Source organism: Pongo pygmaeus, chromosome 5, assembly GCF_028885625.2.
Source record: "Pongo pygmaeus isolate AG05252 chromosome 5, NHGRI_mPonPyg2-v2.0_pri, whole genome shotgun sequence".
Lineage (NCBI taxonomy): Eukaryota > Metazoa > Chordata > Mammalia > Primates > Hominidae > Pongo > Pongo pygmaeus.
In genome coordinates this window covers 32,124,007-32,144,680 of record NC_072378.2, presented here as the reverse complement: position 1 = coordinate 32,144,680, position 20,674 = coordinate 32,124,007, and the positions used below count along the sequence as shown (strand labels likewise).

The window sequence follows — 20,674 nt, the reverse complement described above, 5'->3', positions numbered from 1 at the left end:
AGTGCTTTAATGTAATATTGATACAATTATTTTTTCTTTTTTTTTTTTAGAGACAGGGTCTCACTCTGTTGGGCAGGCTGGAGTGCGGTGGTGCAGTCATGGCTCACTGCAGCCTTGACCTTTACAATGTTATGCAACCGTCAACTCTGTCTGGTTCCAAAACATTTTCATCGCCCTTAGACACTATTTATTTATTTTTTCACTGAGACGGAGTTTCGCTCATTGTCCAGGCTGGAGTGCAATGGCACGATCTCGGCTCACTGCAACATCCACCTCCTGGGTTCAAGCGATTCTCCTGTCTCAGCCTCCCAAGTTGCTGGGATTATAGGTGCCCGCCATCACGCCCAGCTAATTTTTTTATTTTTTAGTAGAGACGGGGTTTCACCCTGTTGGCCAGGCTGGTCTTGAACTCCTGACCTCAGGTGATCCACCCACCTCAGCCTCCCAAAGTGCTGGGATTACAGGCATGAGCCACTGCGCCTGGCCGACACAATTTATTTTTATTTTTTGAGATGGAGTCTCGCTCTGTCACCTAGGCTGGAGTGCAGTGGCGCAATCTCGGCTCACTGAAACCTCTGCCTTCTGAGTTCAAGTGATTCACCTGCCTCAGCCTCCCGAATAGCTGGGATTACAGGCGCACACCATGGCGCCTGGCTAATTTTTGTACTTTTAGTGCAGGAGGTGGGCGGAGGGGGTGGGGGTCTCTCACCATGTTGGCCAGGCTGGTCTCGAACTCCTGACCTCAGGTGATCCGCCTGCCTCAGCCTCCCAAAGTGCTGGGATTACAGGCGTGAGCCAGCACGCCCGGCCAGATACAATTTATTTTTAAAAGGGCTCACTCCGGGAGCTTTAAGAATTGTAGTGGGCGTTTTCCAACAAGGAGGGAATTACTTCTAGGATGCTAGCCGCTGGGGCATGAAGCATCTCCAAGGGAAAGTGCATGGGAGTGAAGTCTGTATGTAGGTCTTCCTGGCTCGGGTGCTCACTGGGGTACTTACATTGTAGGTGATAACTGCTAAGAATGTGGCATTTCTATTTCAGTATGCTTTCAGTCATAAGAGAGGCATTGAGCCAAACCCTTCCATTTTAAAAGATGACAACTAAAGCACATGTGCATAACTTAGCAAGCCAGTGAATATACCCCTATTTTTTCACTTTGAAATTTAGGACACTCCTTCCATTCCATGTTGAATCTAGATTAAATATCAAGTCCATGAGCATATCAGGTGTACCTACAGGAGGTAGGAGCACTGGCCTCCCATCTAACTGCATTCTTTTTGACCACTTTTGCAGAAACATCCCTGCCCGCCCCCCCACCTCTTTTGAGACCAATCTTACACAAACATCACTTTGAAGCTACCCTCCCAGGTGTTAAACTTTTTCTGTACCCTCAGGCTAAACCCAATCAGCATCAACAAACTTTACTTTTGTGTGTGTGTGTGTGTGTGTGTGTGTGTGTGTGTGTGTGTGAGACAGAGTCTTGCTGTCATGCCCAGGCTAGAGTGCAATGGCATGATCTGGGCTCACTGCTACCACCGCTTCCTGGGTTCACGCGATTCTCCTGCCTCAGCCTCCCTGGGACTACAGGCACGCACCACCACGCCCAGCTAATTTTTGTGTTTTTAGTAGAGACAGGGTTTCACCACATTGGCCAGGTTGGTCTGGAACTCCTGACCTCAAGTGATCCGCCCACCTCAGCCTCCCAAAGTGCTGGGATTACAGGCTTGAGCCACCACTCCTGGCCAGAATCAAGAAGCTTTACTGGAGAATACCATTTGTCTAACACAAATGGATCACATTACAACAGCCACACCTCTGCAATATCTGCCCTTACTGGAAGCAAAAATGCCATTCCATTTTAGACGCTATGAGAAAGACAACCTATGCAGACCCTACTGACCCCCAAATAAAGGAATAAAAGGCATCACTTGAATTTTAAAGTTTATTGACTTTGAAGTAACCAACTTAAAAAATGGCCTGAGTTCAGTGTATTACAAAGAAGAAATAGTCGTAAGATGGCAGTATAAATTCATCTCTGCATGTAGAGACCGGAAAAGAAGCAAGTTCAGTACTTCACCAAAAAAGTTACATTCAGTACTTCACCAAAAAATTTCAACATTGCAAACACAGGAAATTGAGAACTGACAAACAGAAATACTAGGAAATGCAAAGTCTTGAGGCTCCAAAACAAAAACAGCAATCTTGGGAAGGCTCCTAATCTACCTCCTCAATGGTGGGGCCTGACCCAGACCCTCCCTTGGGACCCTGAGCCCCGAAGCCGCCAGGCCCGGGACCACCCGCACCCTGGTACAGTCCGCTGATGATGGGGTTACACACCTGCTCCAGCTCCTTCCTCTTGTGCTCAAACTCGTCCTTCTCGGCCAGGGTGTTGGCGTCCAGCCACGAGATGACCTCTTGACACTTGTCCAGCACCTTCTTCTTGTCGGCCTCGCTGATCTTGCCCTTGAGCCCTTCATCCTCCACGGCGCTCTTCATGTTGAAGGCGTAGGACTCCAGGGCGTTCTTGGCTGACACCCTCTCGCGCTGCACCTCGTCCTCCGCTTTGTACTTCTCCGCCTCCTGCACCATGCGCTCGATCTCCTCCTTGCTCAGGCGGCCCTTGTCGTTGGTGATGGTGATCTTGTTGGCCTTGCCGGTGCTCTTGTCCGTGGCCGTGACGTTCAGGATGCCGTTGGCATCGATGTCGAAGGTCACCTCGATCTGAGGCACGCCCCTGGGGGCCGGAGGGATGCCGCTCAGCTCGAAGCGCCCCAACAGATTGTTGTCCTTCGTCATGGCCCTCTCGCCCTCGTACACCTGGATCAGCACCCCGGGTTGGTTGTCGGAGTAGGTGGTGAAGATCTGCGTCTGCTTGGTGGGGATGGTGGAGTTGCGCTTGATCAGGGCAGTCATCACGCCTCCGGCCGTCTCCAGCCCCAGCGACAGGGGAGCCACATCCAGCAGCAGCAGGTCCTGCACGTTCTCGGACTTGTCCCCCATCAGGATGGCCGCCTGCACCGCCGCCCCGTAGGCCACAGCCTCGTCGGGGTTGATGCTCTTGTTCAGGTCGCGCCCGTTGAAGAAGTCCTGCAGCAGCTTCTGCACCTTGGGGATGCGGGTGGAGCCCCCGACCAGGACCAGGTCGTGGATCTGGGCCTTGTCCAGCTTGGCGTCGCGCAGAGCCTTCTCCACGGGCTCCAGGGTGCTTCGGAACAGGTCCGAGCACAGCTCCTCGAACCTCGCCCTGGTGATGGACGTGTAGAAGTCGATGCCCTCAAACAGGGAGTCGATCTCCAGGCTGGCCTGGGTGCTGGACGACAGGGTCCTCTTGGCCCTCTCGCAGGCGGTGCGCAGCCGCCTCACGGCTCGCTTGTTCTGGCTGATGTCCTTCTTGTGTTTTCTCTTGAACTCCTCCACGAAGTGGTTCACCAGCCTGTTGTCAAAGTCCTCCCCACCCAGGTGGGTGTCCCCGGCCGTGGCCTTCACCTCGAAGATGCCGTCGTCGATCGTCAGGATGGACACGTCGAAGGTGCCCCCGCCCAGGTCAAAGATGAGCACGTTGCGCTCCCCCTTGCCCGTTCTGTCTAGGCCGTAGGCGATGGCGGCGGCCGTGGGCTCGTTGATGATCCGCAGCACGTTGAGCCCCGCGATCACACCCGCATCCTTGGTGGCCTGGCGCTGCGAGTCGTTGAAGTAGGCCGGCACGGTGATCACCGCGTTGGTCACCGGGTAGCCCAGGTACGCCTCGGCGATCTCCTTCATCTTGGTCAGCACCATGGACGAGATCTCCTCAGGGTAGAATGCCTTGGTCTCCCCCTTGTAGCTCACCTGCACCTTGGGCTTGTCTCCGTCGTTGATCACCTGGAAAGGCCAGTGCTTCATGTCCGACTGCACCACCGGGTCGCCGAACTTGCGGCCGATCAGCCGCTTCGCGTCAAACACGGTGTTCTGCGGGTTCAGCGCCACCTGGTTCTTGGCCGCATCCCCGATGAGCCGCTCGGTGTCCGTGAAGGCCACGTAGCTGGGGGTGGTGCGGTTGCCCTGGTCGTTGGCGATGATCTCCACCTTGCCGTGCTGGAACACCCCCACGCAGGAGTAGGTGGTGCCCAGGTCGATGCCGATCGCCGCGGCTTTGGCCATGCCGGTGCCCTGCTCTCTGTCGGCTCCGCTCTGAGATTCGGGGCTGGAAACGGAGGACTGGATCCGCGACAAGAGCTCGGTCCTTCGGGACGCCGGAAACTCGACGCGCCGGTGCCTGCAGCCGCACAGGTTCGCTCTGGAAAGCCTTGGGACAACGGGAGTTACTCTCGAAAAAGAAAGCAAACTCTAGCAGCAGCTCTTCAGGCTGGCCGTTTTCCGGAACCGCTTCTCCCTGGGCTTTTATAAGTCGTCAGGGGGACCCGCCTTTTCCCGTCTGAGCCAATCACCGAGCTCGATGAGGCTGCCAGGTCGGGAATATTCCAGGGGTTTCGCCTCCCGTCCTGCCCCCCCAGCCTTCCTTGGACCAATCAGAGGGCAGGGTGCCGCCCCCTGCTCAGAACTCTCCAGAGTCTTCTGGGATTCACTGGAGGGGACAGGGACTCTGAGAGGAAGGGGGAGTGGTGGTGGGAAGGGTGTTGGGCTCCTTGGCGATGCTGACCGCCTGCGCTTCAGCGCCTAATTGACAGGAAGGGTCGGCGCTGGGCTTTTAATTGTGGGGGCTTGCTGGGCCTGCGCAGTTGTGGGCAGGGGGCTGGTGCGGGGAGCGGCTGACGCACGTCCAGGGGAGGGTGGGGGCGTTTGTGTTGACACCGCCCGGCCACGTTACAATGGAGATACTGTCTCTGACCTCATGGGCCAGTTTGGAAAAAGATGACTGAGTTGGAAGCGGCTCAAGTTTGCAGGGAGGGACGGGGTGGGGGGTGGGGGGACCCCGGTTGTGCAGTTTGATATTGAGGGAGCCGCCACCTACTCGCCGGGGCTCCATAATCTGAACGTTTCCAAACTGAAGCGAAGGCGTCGGGAGACTAGGTGAGCCAATAGGGCTCTGATTGATTGTGAACCTGCAAGGCTCAGTAGGTCCTTGTTTGGAAAAGTACTGGAAAGTTCCGTAGTTGGTTTAAGCCTGAGGTATGTGGGCGTTGGCTGATCCAGGTAGGAGGAGCACTTGGGGAAAGCTAAGATGGTTCCAGATTGATTGGTCGGAGCAGCCAGAATGGGGGAGGCGGGGGAAGGAAGCGGAGTAACTGGGAGGCGGGGAAAGGGAGTGCGGCCTGTCGGGAAATGGGGAGGCGGGGAAGGCGGGGTAAGGGGGAGGCGGGGTAGCGGGGAGGCGGGGTAAGGGGGAGGCAGGGTAACTGGGAAGCGGGGGAAAGGGAGTGCGGCCTAGGAATCTGCGGTGTGGAGAGAGATAGACACTAAACCCTTTATTTTATTTTTATTTATTTTTTAATTAATTAATTTTTTTTTTGAGACGGAGTCTCGCTCTGTCGCCCAGGCTGGAGTGCAGTGGCACGATCTTGGCTCACTGCAAGCTCCGCCTCCCGAGTTCAGGCCATTCTCCTGCCTCAGCCTCCCGAGTAGCTGGGACTGCAGGCGCCAGCCACCGCGCCCGGCTAATTACTCCACCTCCCGGGTTCAAGCTATTCTCCTGCCTCAGCCTTCCACCTCAGTAGGTGGAACTACTGGCGCCCGCCACCACGCCCGGCTAATTTTTTCTATTTTTTAGTAGAGACGAGGTTTCACCGTGTTAGCCAGGATGGTAGCCAGGATGGTCTCGATCTCCTGACCTCGTGATCCGCCCGCCTCGGCCTCTCAAAGTGCTGGGATTACAGGTGTGAGCCACCGCGCCCCGCCCTTAAACCCTTTATTGATCAGTTATTGGCTCCAGAAAACAGGAGTTTTATTTAGGAGAAGGATACAGATACTGTCTGGAGCGCCATGTCTTTTGAGAAAACTGGAGGGCTTGTGGGTTTCTAGCAGTCATCTTCAGCCTGACTGAAATTTACTGCCGGTGAACCCCTAATAGAGAATAGTATCCCAGGAAGGCAGCGGAACTCAAGTATGGAGGCTGATGTCTCTTGAAGAGACCAGAATGTACACTACTCTTGGGTCATAAAGAGACGAATCCCACAATAAAATATATAGGAACAGGACAGTAGAATTAGGTCACTTGGGAAATTGAAAACAATATACAGCTACTTGCTTCCCAACTTCTTTGAGTAGCTGAGAATACTTTTGTCTACCCTGTCCAAAAAGCACTCTGCCATGACAGTAGCGTCTCCATGTATTTGTATAGGCTTGCTCATAGCAACATTATTCTGTAAATTCTGCAACCTGTGTCCATCGAGAGATGGATAAGCAAAATGTGGTACATAGGCCGGGTGCAGTGGTGGCTCACGCCTGTCATCCCAGAACTTCGGGAGACCGAGGCAGGCGGATCACTTAAGGTTAGGAGTTTGAGACCATCCTGGCCAACATGGTGAAACTCTGTTTGTACTAAAAATACAAAAATTATCTGGGCGTGGCAGTGCACGCCTGTAGTCCCAGCTCCTCGGGAGGCTGAGGCAGGAGAATTGGCTTGAACCCAGGAGGTGGAGGTTGCAGTGAGCCCAGATCATGCCACTGCACTCCAGCCTGGGCAACAGAGTGAGACTCTGTCTCAAAACAAAAACAAAGTGGTATATAAATGTGAATATTACTCAGCCTTAGGAAGGAAATTGTGACATGTTACAACATGGATGAAACCTGTGCACATAAGCTAAGTGACATAAGCAAAGTCACAAAAGGATAAATACTGCATAATTCCACTTATAGGAAGTTACAAGAGTAGTCAAATTCATAGAGATAGAAAAAAGAGGTCGGGTGCCTTGGCTCAAGTCTATAATCCTAACACTTGGTGACTTGGAGGTAGGAGGAGGTTTCCTTGAGCCCAGGAGTGAGAAACTAGCTTGGGCAACATAGGGAGACCTTGTCTCTACAAAAAAATAAAAAATTAGCTGGGTGTGGTGGCATTCACCTGTGGTCCCAGCTACTTGGGAAGCTGAGACAAAAGGATCCCATGAGCCTGGGAGGTCAAGACTGCAGTGACCCATGATTACACCACTGCAGTGCAGTCTGTGTGACAAAATGAGACCCTGTCTCTAAAAAATGAGAAAAAAGAATGGTTGTTACCAGAGGATAAGGGGAGGGGAAAAACGGGAGTTGCTTAATGAGTATACGGTTTAGTTTTGCGAGATGAACAGAATTCTGGAAATTGGTTGAACACCACTGTGATTGAACTCAACTACCAAACTCTACACTTAAAAATGGTTAAGATGGTACAATTTGTGTGTATTTTACCACAATAGAAAATAAAAAATAGGCTGGGCGAGATGTTCACTCCTGTAATCCCAGTACTTGGGGAGGCTGAGGCTGAAGGATCGTTTGAGCCCTGAAGGAGTTTGAGACCAGCCTGAGCAACATAAGGAGACCCCATCTGTGCACAAAATTAAAACATTAGCCAGGCAGAGGGCTGGTCACGGTGGCTCACGTCTGTAATCCCAGCACTTTGGGAGGCTGAGGCGGACGGATCACCTGAGGTCAGGAGTTTGAGACCAGCCTGGCCAACATAGTGAAACCGTGAAACCCCATCTCTACTAAAAATACAAAAATTAGCTGGGCGTGGTGGTGCCCCCATAGTCCCAGCCACTCGGGAGGCTGAGACAGGAGAATCACTTGAACTCAGGAGGTAGAGGTTTCAGTGAGCCTAGATCACACCATTGCAGTCCACCCTGCATGACAAAACAAGACTCTGTCTCAAAAAAAAAAAAAAAAAATTAGCCAGGCATGATGTCTCCAGTTATTCTGGAAGCTGAGGCAGGAAGATTGCTGCAGCCCAGGAGATCAAAGCTGCAGTGAGCTATGACTGCACCTCTGCACTCCAACCTGGGTGACAGAGGAAGAAAGACCCTGTCTCAAAAAAATAAATAACATTGAAAAGCAATCTGCCAAAACAGTATCTCATTCTTTCTTCATAGGCCTCAGAGAACCATGACTACTGCCAAGGGAATCGCCATAGGCATCGACCTGGGCACCACCTACTCCTGCGTGGGAGTGTTCCAGCACGGCAAGGTGGAGATCATCGCCAACGACCAGGGCAACCGCACCACCCCCAGCTACGTGGCCTTCACGGACACCGAGCGGCTCATCGGGGATGCGGCCAAGAACCAGGTAGCCATGAATCCCCAGAACACTGTTTTTGATGCTAAACGTCTGATCGGCAGGAAATTTAATGATCCTGTTGTACAATCAGATATGAAACTTTGGCCTTTTCAAGTGATTAATGAAGGAGGCAAGCCCAAAGTCCTTGTGTCCTACAAAGGGGAGAATAAAGCTTTCTACCCTGAGGAAATCTCTTCGATGGTACTGACTAAGATGAAGGAGACTGCTGAGGCTTTTTTGGGCCACCCTGTCACCAATGCAGTGATTACCGTGCCAGCCTATTTCAATGACTCTCAACGTCAGGCTACTAAGGATGCAGGTGTGATTGCTGGACTTAATGTGCTAAGAATCATCAATGAGCCCACAGCTGCTGCCATTGCCTATGGTTTAGATAAAGGAGGTCAAGGAGAACGACATGTCCTGATTTTTGATCTGGGTGGAGGCACATTTGATGTGTCAATTCTGACCATAGATGATGGGATTTTTGAGGTAAAGGCCACTGCTGGGGACACTCACCTGGGTGGGGAGGACTTTGACAACAGGCTTGTGAGCCACTTCGTGGAGGAGTTCAAGAGAAAGCACAAAAAGGACATCAGCCAGAACAAGCGAGCTGTGAGGCGGCTGCGCACCGCCTGCGAGAGGGCCAAGAGGACCCTGTCGTCCAGCACCCAGGCCAACCTAGAAATTGATTCACTTTATGAAGGCATTGACTTCTACACATCCATCACCAGAGCTCGATTTGAAGAGTTGTGTGCAGACCTGTTTAGGGGTACCCTGGAGCCTGTAGAAAAAGCGCTTCGGGATGCCAAGATGGATAAGGCTAAAATCCATGACATTGTTTTAGTAGGGGGCTCCACCCGCATCCCCAAGGTGCAGCGGCTGCTTCAGGACTACTTTAATGGACGTGATCTCAACAAAAGCATCAACCCTGATGAGGCCGTAGCATATGGGGCTGCGGTACAGGCAGCCATCCTGATGGGGGACAAGTCTGAGAAGGTACAGGACCTGCTGCTGCTGGATGTGGCTCCCCTGTCACTGGGGCTGGAGACGGCTGGGGGCGTGATGACTGCCCTGATCAAGCGCAACTCCACCATCCCCACCAAGCAGACACAGATTTTCACCACCTACTCTGACAACCAACCCGGGGTGCTGATCCAGGTATATGAGGGCGAGAGGGCCATGACAAAGGACAACAACCTGCTGGGGCGGTTTGACCTGACTGGAATCCCTCCAGCACCCAGGGGAGTTCCTCAGATCGAGGTGACGTTTGACATTGATGCCAATGGTATTCTCAATGTCACAGCCATGGACAAGAGCACTGGCAAGGCCAACAAGATCACCATCACCAATGACAAGGGCCGCCTGAGCAAGGAGGAGATTGAGCGCATGGTTCTGGATGCTGAGAAATATAAAGCTGAAGATGAGGTCCAGAGGGAGAAAATTGCTGCAAAGAATGCCTTAGAATCCTATGCTTTTAACATGAAGAGTGTTGTGAGTGATGAAGGTTTGAAGGGCAAGATTAGTGAGTCTGATAAAAAGAAAATACTGGATAAATGCAACGAGCTCCTTTCGTGGCTGGAGGCCAATCAACTGGCAGAGAAAGATGAGTTTGATCATAAGAGAAAGGAATTGGAGCAGATGTGTAACCCCATCATCACAAAACTCTACCAAGGAGGATGCACTGGGCCTGCCTGTGGAACAGGGTATGTGCCTGGAAGGCCTGCCACAGGCCCCACTATTGAAGAAGTAGATTAATTCTTTTTGGAACTGAAGCATCCTAGGATGCCTCTACATGTATTTCATTCCCTTCATCTTCAAACATCATTATTATTCTTGACCAGACCTGAACCTAAGTTACCATCCCTTGGGAATTCTGGAGGAGGAGTCTCATGCACCACCTATCACACTCCCTCACATCCTGACTCTGGATGTGACTCTGGAATGGACTCAGGAAAACTAGGCCCCTCTTTAAACCGTGTGATGTATTTGAATGTCTGTTATTTCCAGCCACCCTAACATTCTTCTGTGTGGATGCTTATTTGTCAATCAGTAAATTTGTTCGTAAAGAAAATTACTTCTGGTATTTAGGCTGTGAATGTACCTTGAAGGGGAGAGTTCATGGAGAGAGCATGTGTTCTCTGATTGTGAGCTCACTGTGAATGATTAAATTGGTAAGGGTAAAGTATTTGAATTTTCATGAACTCATTGTGTGTGTGTGTGTGTGTATGTGTGTTTTGAGACAGAGTCTCGCCCTGTCACCCAGGCTGGAGTGCAGTGGCACAATCTCAGCTTACTGCAAGCTCTGTCTCCTGGGTTCACGCCATTCTCCCGCCTCAGCCTCCCGAGTAGCTGGGACTGCAGGCGCCCCCCACCATGCCCAGCTAATTTTTTGTATTGTTTTAGTAGAGACGGGGTTTCACTGTGTTAGCCAGGATGGTCTCGATCTCCTGACCTCGTGATCTGCCTGCCTCGGCCTCCCAAAGTGCTGGGATTATAGGTGTGAGCCACCGTGCCTGGCCCATGAACTCATTGTTTCAATCAGCCACATAATTTTTGATCCTCAGACACCTTTAGCACAGATGGAACAGATTGAAAACTGTAACTGTTTTTAATCAGTTACAGGCTGGTTTTGGAGTTTAGGACTCAACTGGGGGTGGAGGGACAAATCCTGCTTGATGTCCTGATGTCACTTATAGGTAAGGTCCAGGAGATTCAGCATCTGTGCATGCACAGAGTTCATTGTTTACATGGAGAAAATATTTATTTTTTATTTTTATTTTTATTTTTTTGAGACAGAGTCTCGCTCTGTCGCCCAGGCTGGAGTGCAGCGGCACGATCTCAGCTCGCTGCAACCTCCGCCTCCCAGGTTCACACCATTCTCCTGCCTCACAGCCTCCCAAGTAGCTGGGACTACAGGCGCCTGCCACCATGCCCAGCTAATTTTTTGTATTTTCAGTAGAGACGGGGTTTCACTGTGTTAGCCAGGATGGTCTGGATCTCCTGACCTCGTGATCCACCTGCCTCGGCCTCCCAAAGTGCTGGGATTACAGGCGTAAGCCACCGCGCTCGGCCCTCTTTTTTTTTCTTTTTGGAGACAGTTTCGCTCTTGTCGCCCAAGCTGGAGTGCAATGGCACGATCTCGGCTCACTGCAACCTTCGCCTCTCAGATTCAAGCGATTCTCCTGCCTCAGCCTCCTGAGTAACTGGGATTACAGGCGCTCACCACCTCGCCTGGCTAATGTTTGTGTTTTTAGTGGAGACGGGGTTTCATCATGTTGACCAGGCTGGTCTGAACTCCTGACCTCAGGTGATCCACCCACCTCAGCCTGCCAAAGTGCTGGAATTATAGGCGTGAGCCACCGTGCCCAGCCCCAGAAAATATTTCTGTAACAAACTCTTGACAAATAAGTACTTCTATGCAAGATGACAAATATAAGTTTTATGCAGTCTCAGTCCATGAAAAAATATTTTTACCGGCTGGGCACAGTGGCTCACGCCTGTAATCCGAGCACTTTGGGAGGCCGAGGCGGGCGGATCATGAGGTCAAGAGATTGAGACCATCCTGCCCAACATGATGAAACCCTGTCTCTACTAAAAATACAAAAATTAGCTGAGGACGGTGATGTGTGCCTGTAGTCCCAGCTACTCAGGAGGGTGAGGCAGAGGAATCGCTTGAATCCGGGACGTGGAGGTTGCAGTGAGCTGAGATCGTGGCACCACACTCCAGCCTGGTGACAGAGCGAGACTCCATCTCAAAAGTTTTTTTTTCTTTTACCTGTGTCCTAATACATATTTATAAAAACCTGGGGGATATGAGTTAGAATAATATGTAACTGTGCATTTCTGTCTGTTTGTGTTTGAAACATTTGACGTGAAATGTTAGACTGGGTTATTTGTATCTGTGAGCCACAGTCTCTTTAGTTTTACTCAGTCCTTTACAGGACAGTCTTGGCAAAAGTGTGTAAGAAATGCGGAGATAGAGGTTGGCTCCTTTGGAGAAATGTATTTATTGGTAACCTTTGATAAAATCAAAATTTATGCTCCAGCTCCTCCTTATCTCTGGGACTCCTCAACATTTTTTGTTTTTTATAATTTTCTTTTTTCTAGAGAGAGTCTCACTCTGTCGCCCAGGCTGGAATGCAATGAGGAGATTGTAGCTGACTGTAACTCTTGGGTTCAAATGATCCTCCTGCCTCAGCCTCCCCAAATGCTGGGATTTACAGGCCTCAACTTTTTTTTTTTTTTGAGATGGAGTTTTGCTCGTTGCCCAGGCTGGAGTGCAATGGCACGATCTCCACTCACTGCAACCTATGCCTCCCGGGTTTACAGGCGCGTGCCACCACACCTGGCTAATTTTTGGGTTTTTAGTAGAGACAGAATTTCGCCATGTTGGCCAGGCTGGTCTCGAACTCCTGACCTCAGGTGATCCACTTGCCTTGGCCTCCCAAAGTGCTGGGATTACAGGCGTGAGCCACTGTGCCCGGTCTTTTTTTTTGAGACGGAGTCTTGCTCTGTCGCCCAGGCTGCAGTGCAGTGGCGCGATCGCGGTTCACTGCAACCTCCGCCTCCCGGGTTCAAGCGATTCTCTTCCCTCAGCCTCCCGAGTAGCTGGTATTACAGGCGCCTGCGACCACGCCTAATTTTTTTGTATTTTTAGTGAAGATTGGGTTTCACCATGTTGGCTAGACTGGTCTCGAACTCCTGACCTCACACAATCCACCCACCTCGGCCTCCCAGAGTGGTGGGATTAAGGCGTGAACCACCGCCCTCGGCCTTTTTTTCTTTTTATCAGCTTAATTTAAGATTCAAAACATTTTTTAATTTTATTTTTTAAACTTTATGTTTTTACTTTAACGAATATGGAAAAGTGCACACTTCATAATCTTCACAAACTCCCCAGAATTCTCGATAGGAAGTGTGTGTAGGGCACGAACACATCACGCTGTAGATGGCAGGATTCTGGAAAAGTACAAAATCCTTTAAGCTCAGGCGCTGAGTCCCGCCATCCGCCTGGCAGCCCAGGCTAGGGTCCGCGCCTGCGCAATGGGAGCCGGCCGGCCGGGGAGGAAGTCGGAATGAAGGAAACCCCGCCCCTTTCCCGGCTTCCTCCTCCCCTCGACTCTACCCAGCTTGCGCTCCCCAGCCACAAGTCGGCCGCGCTTTCCCCTTCAGTGCTTGGAGCTTTCTGCGTCCCTTCCCGCTGCGCCTGCGCGGTCCCGCCTCGCCCCACGCGCGGGCTCGCGCTTCGGTTTCCCCAGACCTGCTCGCAGCACCCTGTTCTCTTCCCGGTTCGGCCCGCTGCCCGCGGCGCCAGCACTATGGTGGGTACGGTGACGTCAAAAGGGGGCGCCTTCGGGGACCTCGCAAGGTTGGGGCAGGGGGGTCTGGCCTTTGTCCCCCTAGGCTGGAGTTAGGTCCGGAGTTTTTATCTTCATCTTTAGTACTGTACTGTTCCTCAGGTTCATTGAGGAGACACTGAGAACAAATGGGATATTTTTTCCATGATGAGGAAAAAAAACCCCAACCCTGAGAGAGATTCAGTGGGGATAGCGGGAGACGGAAAAGTTAGACCTTAGAGCACTTCTCTGCCAGGCAAGCTTCGGCAGGGTGCGGGTGGGATATTTTCTACAGTTCATTGAAAGGAGTGGGCAGGTACCCGAGAAAGGTGGTCGATTGAGAGAGCACGGTGGGGAGGCCGACGTATGCAGGGCAGAGTCTCTCTGGGGCTTTAAGTGATGGGCTCAGTGCAGTGTGCAGAATAATTTGGGCTCCAGCCTTTCAGCTCTGTCAACCAATTATTCTTTCCTGTGAAATTTTGAGAACTGTCAGGGATGCAGTGGGGTTCACAATACCGGTATTTGGTAATACTGGCAAGGGACACTTCTCCCTACCGTGCTCCTTCCCCCATGATGGTTTTCCCCCTCTCTCCCAATAGCTCTTCTATTCTTTTTTCAAGTCCCTTGTGGGCAAGGATGTGGTCGTGGAACTAAAGAATGACCTGAGGTAGGTACCTGTTCCAACAAGTCTGTTGGGGGTGGGTGTGCCCAGGGCCCTGGAACCTCTTTAATTTGAGAAATATTTGAGGGCTAGGCGAGGTGGAAGATGTACAGAAGAAATAAATGGATAGGGTGCAGTGGTTCAAGCCTGTAATCCCAGCGCTTTGGGAGGCTGAGGAGGGAGGAAAGCTTGAGCCCAGGAGTTCGAGGCTGCAGTGAGCAGTGATTACTCCATTGCACTTTAGCCCAGGCAATAGAGCAAGACCCCATCTCTAAGAAAAATTTTAAAATTTAACAGTAAATAAATGCCTTGTGCCTTAGATTTACAGATAAGCTTGGGGATTGTATCATGTATTGGAAAACAATACAAAGCAATATATAGTTTAAAGAGTAAATACAGGTCAGGCGCAGTGGCTCACGGGCTGGACGTGTGGCTCATGCCTGTAATCCCAGCACTTTGGGAGGCCAAGGTGGGCGAATCACGAGGTCAGGAGTTCAAGACCAGCCTGGTCAAGATGGTGAAACCCCGTCTGTACTAAATACAAAAATTAGCCGGGCATGGTGGCTGGTGCCTGTAATCCCAGCTACTCGGGAGGGTGAGGCAGGAGAATTGCTTGAACCTGGGCGGCAGAGGTTGCAGTGAGCTGAGATCACACTACTGCACTCCAGCTGCGTGACAGAGTGAGACTCTGTCTCAAAAAAAAAAAAAAAAAAAGTACTAGGCTGGCCATGGTGGCTCACACCTATAATCTCAGCACTTTGGGAGGCTGGGGCAGGAGGATCACTTGAGTCCAGGATGTCGAGACTAGCCTGGGCAACATAGTGATGAGACCCCTATTTCTATAAAAAATTAGCCAGGTGTAGTGTACATGCCTGTAGTCTCAGCTATTCAGGAGGCTGAGGTGGGAGGATCACTTGAACCCAGGCGACCGGTCGAGGCTGCAGTGAGCCATGATTGTATCACTTTACTCCAGCCTGGGTGACAGAGGAAGACTCTGTCTCAAAAAAGAACAGGCCAGGCCGGGCACCCTGGCTCACGCCTGTAATCCCAGCACTTTGGGAGGCTGAGGCAGGCGGATCACGAGGTCAGGAGATTGAGACCATCCTGTCTAACATGGTGAAACCCCGTCTCTGATAAAAATACAAAAAATTAGCCAGGCGTGGTGGCAGGCTCCTGTAGTTCCAGCTACTTGGGAGTGTGAGGCAGGAGAATGGCGTGAACCCGGGAGGAGGAACTTGCAGTGAGCCAAGATGGCGCCACTGCACTCCAGCTTGGGCGACCAGAGCAGGACTCCGTCTCAAAAAAAAAAAAAAAAAAAGAAAGAAAAAAACAGAACAGGCCATAGGCCGGGCACGGTGGCTCATGCCTGCAATCCCAGCACTTTGGGAGGCTGAGGCGGGTGGATCATGAGGTCAAGAGCGCGCGAACAGCCTGGCCAACATGGTGAAACCATGTAGTGTATCTAATACCTAGCATAGGCCAGTTGTATGATAGGTGCTTAAGGAAAGAAAAATAATATCTGAAGACCTATTGACTAAGCACTATTCTGAATACATTTATTGATAGATTTCTCAAACACTCCTAAGTAATATATACTATTGCTGTTTTACACATGAGGAAACTGAGGCTAGATCAGCTATACCACTTGTTCAAGTCTACAAAACTAGTAAGTGACACAGAACTGAAATATGATTCTGTCCAGCTTTTTTTCTTTCTTTTTTTTTTTTTTGAGATGGAGTTTCACTTTGTCACCTAGGCTGGACTGCAATGGCGTGATCTCGGCTCACTGCAGCCTCCGCCTCCTGGGTTCAAGCAATTCTCTGCCTCAGCCTCCCAAGTAGCTGTGATTACAGGTACCCACCACCATGCCTGGCTAAATTTTGTATTTTTAGTAGAGACGGGGTTTCACCATCTAGACCAGGCTGGTCTTGAACTCTCGACCTCGTGATCCACCTGCCTCAGCCTCCCAAAGTGTTGGGATTACAGACATGAGCCACTGTGCCTAGTCCTATTTTCTTTCTTAAAATAATATTTATTTATTTAAAAATTAGAGACAGTGCCTCACTTTGTTGCTCAGGCTGGTTTCAAACTCTTGAGTTCAAGCAATCCTCTTGCTTCAGCTTCCCAAAGTGCTGGGGTTACAGGCATGAGCCAGCATGCCTGGCCCTGTACTTATCTGTACAGTCCTTTAAATAATATGTACATTTAGGCCAGATGCGGTGGCTCACACCTGTAATCCCAGCACTTTGGGAAGTCAAGGTGGGTGGATGCCTGAGGTCAGGAGTTATGAGACCAGCTTGGCCAACGTGGTGAAACCCCATCTCTACTAAAAATACAAAAATCAGCCAGGTGTTGTGTTGTGCGCCTGTAATCCCAGCTGCTCGGGAGGCTGAGGCTGGAGAATCGCATGAACCTGGGAGGCGGACGTTGTAGTGAGCTGAGATCAGACCACTGCACTCCAGCCTGGGCGACAGACTGAGACTCCATCTCAAAAAAAAAAAAAAAAAAAAAAAAAAAAGTACATTTAAAATATTGATACCTGTTACCTCATTATCCTTTAGAAAGATGGGATCAATTGTATTCTCTTCCCAAAAGTGTCTTCTACAGAGTGAGTGGGGGTCTCACTCTGTTGTCCAGGCTGTAGTGCAGTGGCACAGCCATAGCTCACTCAGCCTCCTGAATAGCTGGGGTTATATGCCACCATGCCCAGCTAATTTTTTAATTATTTGGAGAGGCAGAGTCTCACTATGTTGCCCAGGCTAGTCCGAAACTCTTGGGCTCAAGCAGTCCTGCCACCTTGGCCTCCCAAAGTGCTGGAATTACAGGCGTGTGCCATTGTGTCTGGCTGTCTTCCACATTTCTATGTGAGATAATTTCTTCATGGGTTACATGTTGACATGGCAGGGAATGGTGAGGAGAGGGACTTAAGGGCCTTTGCGTTTTATAACACAGGTTTCCGTTTGTAGCACTGGCAATGCAAGTGGTATTGATGTGTATAGATTGGGGCCACAGAGCAAGACAAGTATGGAAATCACTAGCAGTCTTAAGCAATTTGGTATGATGACTTGTTTTTGATTCTCCTCTTTTCTCCTTCCAGGGCCTTTTACATGAGAAGCCTAACTGTTGTGTTATAACCCTAGGCCCTAAAGTACCTTTATTTTTTTTTATTTTATTTTGTTTTTGAGACAAAGTCTTGCCCTGTCGCCCAGGCTGGAGTGCAATGGCGTGATCTCGGCTCACTGCACCTTCCGCCTCCCGGGTTCAAGCGATTCTCCTGCCTCAGCCTCCCTGGTAGCTGGGATTACAGGCATGCGCCACAACGCCTGGCTAATTTTTTGTATCTTTAGTAGAGACAGGGTTTCACCATGTTGGCCAGGCTGGTCTCCAACTCCTGACCTCGTGATCTGCCCGCCCCAGCCTCCCAAAGTACTGGGATTACAAGTGTGAGCCACTGCACCCGGCCCTAGTAACATTTCTTTTCTTTTTCTTTTTTCTTTTTTTTTTTTTGAGACGAGTCTCGCTCTGGTTGAGTCTACACCAGGCTGGAGTGCAGTGGTGCTGTAACCTCCGACTCCCTGGTTCAAGTGATTATCCTGCCTCAGCCTCCCGAGTAGCTGGGATTATATGCATGCACCACCACGCCCAGCTAATTTTTGTATTTTTAGTAGAGAAGGGGTTTCACCACATTGGCCAGGATGGTCTCAATCTCCTGACCTTGTGATCTGCCCACCTTGGCCTCCCAAAGTACTTTGATTACAGGCGTGAGCCACCACGCCCAGCCTTCTTTTTTTTCTATTTATTTATTTATTTTTGTTTGAGATGGGGTCTCACTCTGTCACCCAGGTTGGAGTGCAGTGGCGTGATCTCGGGTCACTGTAACCTCTGCTGCCCGGATTCAAGTGATTCTCCTGCCTCAGTCTCCCAAGTAGCTGGGATTACAGGCAGCTGCCACCATACCTGGCTGATTTTTGTATTTTTAGTAGATATGGGGTTTCACCATCGTCAGGCTGGTCTTGAACTCCTGACCTTGTGATCCACCCACCTCGGCCTCCCAAAGTGCTGGGATTACAGATGTGAGCCACTGCACCCGGCCTTTTTATATTATTTTTAAAATTTTTCATAGAGACAGAGTCTCAGCCATGTTGCCCAGGCTGGTCTTGAACTCCTGGACTCAAGTGATCCTCCCACCTCAGCCTCCCAAAGTGCAGTGACTACATGTGTGAGCCAACACGTGTGTGGCTTTAAAGTGACTTTTCTGTTGGGATGAGAAAGAAGATCTTTCTCCTTTTTTTCCTTGAGACAGGGTCTCTGTTGCCCTGGCTGGAGTGCAGTGGCACGATCTCGGCTCACTGCAACTTCTGTCTCCTGGGTTCAAGTGATTCTTCCACCTCAGCCTCCCAAATAGCTGGGATTACAGGTGCACGCCACCACTCCCAGCTAATTTTTTGTATTTTTAGTAGAGATGGGGTTTCACCATGTTGGCCAGGCTGGCCTCAAACTCCTGACCTCAAGTGATCCTCCTGCCTCAGCCTCCCAAAGTGCTGGGATCACAGGTGTGAGCCACCACACCTGGCCAAAAGTTCTTTCTCTTATGTTTGTTGTCAGACCACTTTTGTGCTATGTATCTCCCCCTCCTTAAGGGACTTAGTAAAATGACACCACTTTGTACAATTCCTGAATGTTATTTCACTGCTGGAGATGGTGGGGTGCTGTCAAATGTTTTTCAGCAGCTAGCAATATGGTGAGAACATTACTGAGGCAGTGGGTTTCAGATACTGGGTGTTTGTTTTTGTTTTTGTTATTAGGCAGAGACTCACCCTCTGTCTCAAAAAAAATAATGATTACCCAGTACTAGTTCATTTAAATTAATTTCCTATAGCATATTTAGGTGGGTCTTTTTTTTTTTTTTTTGAGACAGATCCTTACTCTGTTGCCCAGGCTGGAATGCAGTGGCATGATCTTAGCTCACTGCAACCTCTTATCTCCTGTGTTCAAATGATTCTCGTGCCTCAGCCTCCTGTATACCTGGGACTACACGCATGCACCACACACAGCTAATTTTTGTATTTTTATATTTTATTTTTAAATTTTTTTTTTTCCTCCTGGATTCAAGTGATTCTCGTGCCTCACCTCCTGAGTAGCTGGGATTACAGGTGCACACCACAATGCCCGGTTAATTTTTGTTTTTTTTTTTTTTTTTTTTGAGACGGAGTCTCGCTTTGTCACCCAGGCTGGTGTGTAGTGGTGCGATCTCTGCTCACTGCAAGCTCCGCCTCCCAGTTCACGCCATTCTCCTACCTCAGCCTCCCAAGTAGCTGGGACTACAGGCACCCACCACCATGCCCAGCTAATTTTTTTCTATTTTTAGTAGAGACGGGGTTTCACCGTGTTAGCTAGGATGGTCTCGATCTCCTGACCTCGTGATCCACTCGCCTCGGCCTCCCAAAGTGCTGAGATTACAGGCATGAGCCACCACGCCCGGCCAATTTTTGTATTTTTAGTAGAGATGGGGATTCGCCATGTTGGCCAGGCTGGTCTCGAAGTCCTGGCCTCAAGTGATCCGCCCACCTTGGCCTCCTAAAGTGCTGGGATTACAGGCATGAGCCACCGCACATGGCCCAGACGCTGGGTTTTAAAGACTTTCAGAATTTTACAAAAATTGGGGCAGAGAACTGCTAACTATATTTTTGGCAAGATAAAGACATTTTTAAAACTGCTATTTATTACGATTATTTTTATTTATTTATTTTTCTTGAGATGGAGTCTCACTCTGTCACCCGGGTTGGAGTGCAGTGGCTCAATCTCGCCTCACTACAACCTCCACCTCCCGGGTTCAAGTGATTCTCCTGCTTCAGCCTCCCGAGTAGCTGGGATTACAGACGTCTGCCATTATGCCCAGCTAATTTTTTGTATTTTTAGTAGAGATGGGGTTTCATGATGTTGGCCAGGCTGGTGTCAAACTCCTGACCTCGTGATTCGCCTGCCTTGTCCTCCCTAAGTGCTGGGATTATAGGCGTGAGCCACCGTGCCCGGCCACAATTATTTTATTTTATAACTTTAAAATAGAGATGAGGTCTTGCTATGTTGTCTGGGCTGTTCTCCAGCTGGCTTCAAGCGATCCTCCTGCCTCAGCCTCCCAAAATGCTTGGATTACAGGCGTGAACAACCGTGCCCAGCCAAAGGCTGTTTTTTTAAATTTTTACAGCATTCTCTCAAAGAGCACTGGTGTTTTGATAGCATTCCTCAAATAGCATTTCAAGGGGCTCGAGGATTGGGGAATGGAGAGGACATCACTCATGCCTGCATCATCAAGAGTAATGCTACCTACCTTTATCCACATATGGGGCTCTGGTTCCAAAGCAATAAATGTTTGAAAATAGCTAGCCTGGGTGACATTCACAGTGAGACCCTTTCTCTACAAAAAAAAAAAAAAAAAAAAAGGTCGGGCACAGTGGCTCACGCCTGTAATCCCAGCACTTTGGCAGGCTGAGGAGGG

The 20,674-nt window shown here is 50.2% G+C and overlaps 3 protein-coding genes and 1 long non-coding RNA gene across 7 annotated transcripts in view; 2 read left to right on the top strand and 2 right to left on the bottom strand.

The window, feature by feature from the left end:
* Nucleotides 1-1,928: 1,928 nt before the first annotated feature.
* On the bottom strand, nucleotides 1,929-4,660 carry HSPA1A (heat shock protein family A (Hsp70) member 1A). Its single transcript, XM_054492503.2, has one exon. The coding sequence runs from the start codon at nucleotides 4,138-4,140 to the stop codon at nucleotides 2,215-2,217; it is 1,926 nt and encodes a 641-aa protein (XP_054348478.1). The 5' UTR covers nucleotides 4,141-4,660; the 3' UTR covers nucleotides 1,929-2,214.
* On the top strand, nucleotides 4,452-10,366 carry HSPA1L (heat shock protein family A (Hsp70) member 1 like). Of its 4 annotated transcripts, none has more exons than XM_054492502.2 (2): nucleotides 4,452-5,010; nucleotides 7,998-10,366. In XM_054492502.2, the coding sequence occupies exon 2, from the start codon at nucleotides 8,011-8,013 to the stop codon at nucleotides 9,934-9,936; it is 1,926 nt and encodes a 641-aa protein (XP_054348477.1). In that variant the 5' UTR covers nucleotides 4,452-5,010; nucleotides 7,998-8,010; the 3' UTR covers nucleotides 9,937-10,366. The 4 variants fall into 4 exon arrangements, with proteins under 4 accessions (XP_054348477.1, XP_063523033.1, XP_054348475.1 ...); XM_063666963.1 differs by having other exon boundaries at nucleotides 4,547-4,672; XM_054492500.2 differs by having other exon boundaries at nucleotides 4,571-5,109.
* A 3,005-nt stretch (nucleotides 10,367-13,371) lies between these two features.
* The window catches only part of LSM2 (LSM2 homolog, U6 small nuclear RNA and mRNA degradation associated), a 9,498-nt gene continuing 2,195 nt past the window's right edge, over nucleotides 13,372-20,674 (top strand). The window contains exons 1-2 of the mRNA XM_054492498.2: nucleotides 13,372-13,502; nucleotides 14,117-14,184. Of these exons, the coding sequence (XP_054348473.1) occupies nucleotides 13,500-13,502; nucleotides 14,117-14,184 (71 nt within the window). The 5' untranslated portion in view covers nucleotides 13,372-13,499. The remainder of the gene's footprint in view (nucleotides 13,503-14,116; nucleotides 14,185-20,674) is intronic.
* The window catches only part of LOC129038953 (uncharacterized), an 11,040-nt gene continuing 3,807 nt past the window's right edge, over nucleotides 13,442-20,674 (bottom strand). Inside the window, exons 4-5 of the long non-coding RNA XR_008503263.1 lie at nucleotides 13,838-13,986; nucleotides 13,442-13,656 (exon numbers count right to left, since the gene is read on the bottom strand). This is a non-coding gene — a long non-coding RNA (uncharacterized LOC129038953). The remainder of the gene's footprint in view (nucleotides 13,657-13,837; nucleotides 13,987-20,674) is intronic.